Here is a 6608-nt window from a genome sequence, read left to right on the forward strand (position 1 = left end):
AAATGTTAGGTTATACCCGAATTTAACGGTTTTCTTGTTTGTACCTTAAATTTTTGATATTTTACATTTCGTTTCCAATGGGTTTCAACAGACTATGAATTTCTTTCACTTTGAACCAACTTCAAAGGCTCTCGCCCTGGTTGAAATTGAAGAATTGTATTTGAAAAAGAGATGACGAGAGCTAATAGCGAAACATGACTTAAAATTTATCATCTGAGTTATGGAAATATCTGATAGATGATGATAGATGAAATTTCTCTGTATTACACTGTGGATACTAGGAGGCTCGGTGTATTTATTCCTCAAAATGCAAAATTGACTCACGTAGTTAACAGAAATAAATTTTGCATTCGTTATTTATAAAAGTTGAAAAGTGCCTTTGTTTGTTAAATTAACTGTGAAATTTTTAAAAACTGAGCACTTATCATATATTTGTATATTCAAACAAAAAATTGGTGACATGCGTAAGTATTACGTCAGCCTAATACGGACAAAGCCACAGATTGCATTATGTCAAAACCGTCAAAGTCAACGGCGGTAAATTTTAACTGTACAATTTTAATTGCCTGTTTCCTATCACATCGAGAGTAAATACATATTTCAATTAAACATATTAACCATCGCAAATTTCAGTTATGGTGATTTGATTTACGGACATGAACCTTTTTTAATTTTTTTGGAGTTGCCGTTATTTAATAGATTTTATTCTTTTTTCTAAAAAATGGCTAATGATTCAAACTAAAAGATTAATATAGAAAATCAAACAAGCAAAACAAATAGAGTAAACTTGTTGCTGATAATTCTGTACTTTTTGGTTTGATATTTAAAGAAATCCGACTTAATCATTACCATCGCTATCCTGACACTCCACCAATGTTGTTCTCTGATTTCCACATACTTGTACATACCGACATGAATGTATAATATTTTGTGATTGCTTTTCCTCCACAAACGTTTACCATTGTCAATACATACTGTCGCTTTTAAATTGTTAATCGATATTTCAGTTCATGGTCGAAGTCAGTCTGAAGTCAAGTTCTTTGCTGCTTGCTGTGTACACCTCCTGTCGGCTGGACTCGCTGTCCGTTGCATATCGTTTCATGGCCTGTCATCGCTGTTAGCTGCTTGCTGCTTAGCGGAATGCCATCGAAGATGCCACGCCAGGGTAGAGTATAACGGTAACAACAACACCGACAAACAGGAGAAGGCGAAAAAGAAACTCATTGTAACGGTCATGTCGAGTGTCATTGGTGACCAGTACGATTTCACAACACTGCTAGTACCAGTGCCAATGCCACATTTATGGTCTTTACAATGCCGGTGCAATGCCATACATTTCGTTACACCTTCCTTTATAACGGTGTGGTGGAAAATCGCTTGTCACGAAAATTAAATATCTCTCTGTCAAGGTGTGACAATAATTGAGTTGAAGGGCTGGCAGGGGCATAGCTGACAGAAGCAATATTTTGTAATGTGAAGGCATAAAAAGTTTTAGCGGGAAATTGAATTTCGAAATTTATGTTCGAACTCGGTTCCGTGTAATTTATGAGTGTGTATGTAAATAAATGTGTTAATGTTAGATAAGCGAATGACATTAAGAAAAAGTGACAAAAAAATTTAAATAATCTCTATTCAATTGCTGTTTTTTGTATTTAATATTTAACTTATACGTATGTATATTCTATTGGTATTCATATATTAGACAATATATATATTATTTCTTTTAAAAAACTCTTTTTAATAAAGGGCTCATTTCGGACTATTAAAAATTTATTCCTAGATTATGACAACCTTTTGTATGTTTACACTGTTTATGTTAATTAGTGTGTGTTTTTTGACAGTTGTTTGTTTACGACGCGAAAAGTTTATTTGTCGATTTTCACCATGACAAAAAAAAATAGAAAATGAGCTTTTGGCTACGTATTTATTGAAAGTTTTTCAGAAGTGTTTCGAGGAGTCCATTTTCCCACGAACACGAAGTTTTTGAGTTGCACAAAGCATTCAGTGAAGATCGTGTAGTCATTTACCTCTTTTAATTACTATAATATCGACAAAATTAAAGAAATAGTGCTTGAAAAAAACATCTCCTATGATATCCTGCTCAACATTTTGGTTAATATTAATAAAATAATACATGAAATCATCAAACTTTCGGCATAAGGAAACAGCTGCCAAACACAAAGTAATGACATATTGAGAACATATTTCCACCTATAGTAAATTACAACCAGAAAAAACCCATGCAGCCGAAATTTTTTGCGAATTTATTTCTTAAATATGGAGTGAGTAATTTTATTCGGACCTTTTGTACATTGTCAATCTAGGGTAATTTTTTATGCAAGAATATTGAAGCATATGCCGCTAACAGAGCTTAACCCAGAACGTCTTGAGAAAAAACACTTTGCGGTGTTCACCATAACTCGGCTGAAAATTATTCGAAAATAAAAACCAAAAAAAATTAGTCAAGTTATAATCAAATCTCCCCCCATCGTTCTTGCATAATTTTTTTCTTCATTTAAAAAATTTGGCGGTCATTCAAAGTGAAAACTGCTGTTTTCCTTTGAAAAATTCCATTCGGTGCGTGAAAACACCCTTGAATAAAAAAAAGATTTAAACAAGTAAGAAAAGGCTAAGTTTGGGTGCAACCAAATTATACTTATTTTCTACAACTTGCAGGAATCAAATCCATGACAATACCTTACTATTTAGCGATAAGCAGCTTTATATATATATACCCCATATATAACTCATAAACTGACCTACATATATTATTTATTCGGCATAAGATTTGTTACAAAAACCATTTTGTCATTATCCATACAAAATCAGCCAGATGGTTAAAAATCCTGGTAATACATAGTTATATCGGGCTAGGTCAAGTTTTCGCCCAATTGTATCCATTTTAGGCTCAATGACTGTTACTGTTATTTAAAATACGTTCTGAAATTTTCATTGAGATAACTCAAATAATCGCCGATATATCCAGCATAAAGTCAACAGGCAGTTCGAAAATACAAAAATACATATTTACATTAAGTATATGGGGGCTTAACTCTAGCCAACAGATGCTACTTTGGACTGATTAGGCAATTGAAAAGTAAAGTCCTCTCTCGACGAACAAAAGCCAAACTCTATAAGTCGCTCATAATTCCCGTCCTGCTATATGATGCAGAGGCTTGGACGATGTCAACAGCGGATGAGTCGACGTTGCGAGTTTTCGAGAAAAAGGTTCTGAGAAAGATTTATGGTCCTTTGCGCATTGGCCACGGCGAATACCACATTCGATGGAACGATGAGCTGTACGAGATATACGACGACATTGACATAGTTCAGCGAATTAAAAGACAGTGGCTATGCTGGCTAGGTCATGTTGTCCGAATGGACGAAAATACTCCAGCTCTGAAAGTATTCGACGCAGTACCCGCCGGGGGAAGCAGAGAAAGAGGAAGACCTCCACTCCGTTGGAAGGACCAAGTGGAAAGAACCTGGCTTCGCTTGAAATATCCAATTGGCGCCACGTAGCGAAAAGGAGAAACGACTGGCGCGCTGTTGTTAACTCGGCTACAATCGCATAAGCGGTGCCTACGCCAGTAAAAAAGAAGATATGGGGGCTCAGGGAAGTATTGACCCGATTCCACCCATTTTGGATAAACAGAATTACTACTGCAGGAAAAGAATTTTATCTGAATTTCTATTGCATATCTCACACATTGACCGAAATTTTCAAACAAAAGTCAACTGTTGGTACTGGGGTCCATATATTCGGTACCTAGGGTCTTGAAGAGTTTTGGTTGGATTTGAATAATTTTTTGTCATAAGGTGGCATACACTAAAGGCATTATTCGTGCAAAGTTCTTGATTTGTGTACTGGAAACTGAACGAACCAAGTGAAATTGAAAATTGTGCTATATGGGAAATAGGCGTGATTATTGTCCGATTTGACTCGTTTTCACAGAGTGACATAAGAATATGAAAGGAATGTCACGTTCCAAATAAAGCTTTGCCATACTGTCCCGGTGAATTTATCGCGCTTTTAGTAGTTTTGAATAGTACCGTTATATGGGTAGTGAGCGGGGTTTTCATCCGATTTCATCCATTTTCACACTATAGGTAAAAGTTGTTATAATATTCGTGGTGGGCGAATTTGGTTATTGTAGGTTAAGTAGTTTAGGAGATATAAACATTAAACATATTAGGGGACAAGGCCACGCCCACTTTTTCAACAATTTTTATTCACAAGTTCCTCTTGGTACTGCGATTCCCTGTGCCAAATAACAATTTTATATCTTACTTTAGTGCTTAGTTATGGCACTTTATAGGTTTTCGGTTAATGGCGGTTTGTGGGCGTGGCATTTGACAGTCAACCGGATTTCAACTTTTCTCGTCATCCTGATCATTTATATACATATAAAACCCTATATCTATTTCGATTAGTTTTAGGTGATACGTTCAACCGTTAGATGGGCAAAACTATAATATTTTATAGCAACTGGTTGCAAGAGGGAAAAAACCCCTCCAAAAAGGCTAAAATAAATTGAAAAAAAGTTATAGAAGCCGTGTGGAATGAAGAAATTAATAAAATTATCTTCAGCGCTTGTTTGAATCCATGCCTGAACAAATAGCCGATGCTATTAGGAGGAGGAGGTGTTCTGCAAAATAATAGGACTTTTTAAACAAATAATTATAAGTATTTTGCATTGCCATGTATTCTTTTGTTAAATACAGATCATATAAAAAGTAAAATATGTAAATAATTTGTTTAAAAATATATTTTTTTTTCATAAAAAATTTAGTTCTAAAGTTTCCTATATGTGTGTGCTTGCATTCCTTACTAAAGCCAGAGTTAAAAAAAGTTTATTATATAAATATGCTTAAGCATTAAGTAAATAAAAATGGTTGACTTTAAAAAAAAAAAATTGTTTAACTTAAGGTAACATGAACCTAAGTTTTGCGCCATATTTAGCCAGTCTGTAAAGTGCGTGGGTTTTTTTGGAAGAATGTAAGTTATAAGGGCCCTAAGCTTTTGCATTCTGAATTTCATATAGATAACTCAGAGACTGACATTTTCCATAAAAAGTCAGCTTTAGGCTCTAGTTTTAATCCGATTTTTTTCTTGTTTTTGTTCAGTTAGTTTATTATCACTTCCTTCCTTCTGCAACCTCAGGATTCCTAGGATCTCTTAGACCAAGCTATATTGAGATGTACCACTTTTAATTAAGTTATGGTTTGAACGGTTATGTATTTTATTTAAATATTAATAAGTTTTATTCTGCTCCCCCTGACATGGAGCTAAACAACTTATTCGAATGACAAATCGGTAGACTGCCTAATCCTCCATTACTTGTATATAAGCTTTGATTGTTGCCTTGTAGTCATTGTATGCTGCAACGGAAATTCTCAACATGTATTCACCCATTGGCACAGGAAGTAACTGCATTTGTTCTGGTTTTAACACCATATCCCTGACAATAATGTCATTCTGAAATTTATAGTGTTTCTATAAACTTTTGCATATCTTTAATGTCACGCCACTTACGTCAAATGGGCAAGTGTGATTAATATTTGAATAGGCCTCCACGGTATCCATTAACAATTTGCCGAATGGTATACGCTTTTTATTTTTTAGGAACTGACAAAAATCCGCTGTTATGTTAAACATGAAAGGACGATAGCCGTTCGCCTTTTTATAAACATCCAAATTAACGCTGACATTATTTACTGGCACTTGGAAAAGTCGCACATGCAAGGAAAGCGCGACCGCATTGCGAGACAAAGCCTTAAGATTGCACTGTCGGAAATCGGCGAAGGGTTTGTCGTACGTAACACACTTCAAATTTATAAATTTTATATAGGCAAAAATCGCAGGTTGAATCAAAATAGTAAAGGCTACAATGTATTTAAAAATTTGTGCTTTCAATCTCATTTTGACTGCAACGAATAGAACGAAACACTGATTTGACAAAAAGTTGCGGTTGTAGATCTTCCATAAAGCATTTTAGTTCACGTATCAACACAGTCAACCCCCTAACTAAAAAAAATCATACTTGCAGCCTACATAAAAACTTTTGGTCAAACAATCAAATGATTTTAATCATTATTAGTTATTAAAGTGATTTTATTTGAATTAATCATTTTATTGTAGAAATACATTGAAAAATATCGGAGATGTTCAAGTGTAGTTGACACTTTTGAAGTAAATCAAGCAATTTCGGTAATACTTGGTACGAATTAAGCGGTAGGAACTGTATTTGTTTACGTACTCACCGATGCAATTATAATTAATTAAATTTTGATAATTCTAATTGTTTTATAATAAGTTTTCACTGTCGAAAGTGAATAATATTATTTGCTGCGCATGCATTTATAATATTTTTTTAATCGGAGATCGCTATCTCGCTACTTAGTTCTTGAAATTTTGATACAAACCTTTACGTAATAAAAATGAGAGCTGCGTTATGTTCAAAAAAATGAATGGGGATAAACTTTAATTTTCATTTTTTAATTCCGATGTTGAGATTGTCGTCCAATGGTGAATCGAACCAATTGCACTTCAAAACTGGTTCCAAACTGGCCAGCGAATGTGAAATATGTTTCGCTTTTCTCTTCGA

General features: G+C 34.3%; 1 protein-coding gene across 1 annotated transcript; it reads right to left on the reverse strand.

Annotated features, from left to right (window-relative positions):
• Nucleotides 1–5224: 5224 nt before the first annotated feature.
• Nucleotides 5225–5923, reverse strand: LOC115066083 (uncharacterized). Its single transcript, XM_029549779.2, has 2 exons — nucleotides 5537–5923; nucleotides 5225–5479 (listed from the first exon to the last, which is right to left on the reverse strand). Exons 1-2 carry the CDS (start codon nucleotides 5921–5923, stop codon nucleotides 5327–5329), a joined length of 540 nt encoding a protein of 179 aa, XP_029405639.2. The 3' UTR covers nucleotides 5225–5326.
• Nucleotides 5924–6608: the final 685 nt, after the last annotated feature.

This window comes from Bactrocera dorsalis, chromosome 5 (genome assembly GCF_023373825.1).
Source record: "Bactrocera dorsalis isolate Fly_Bdor chromosome 5, ASM2337382v1, whole genome shotgun sequence".
Lineage (NCBI taxonomy): Eukaryota > Metazoa > Arthropoda > Insecta > Diptera > Tephritidae > Bactrocera > Bactrocera dorsalis.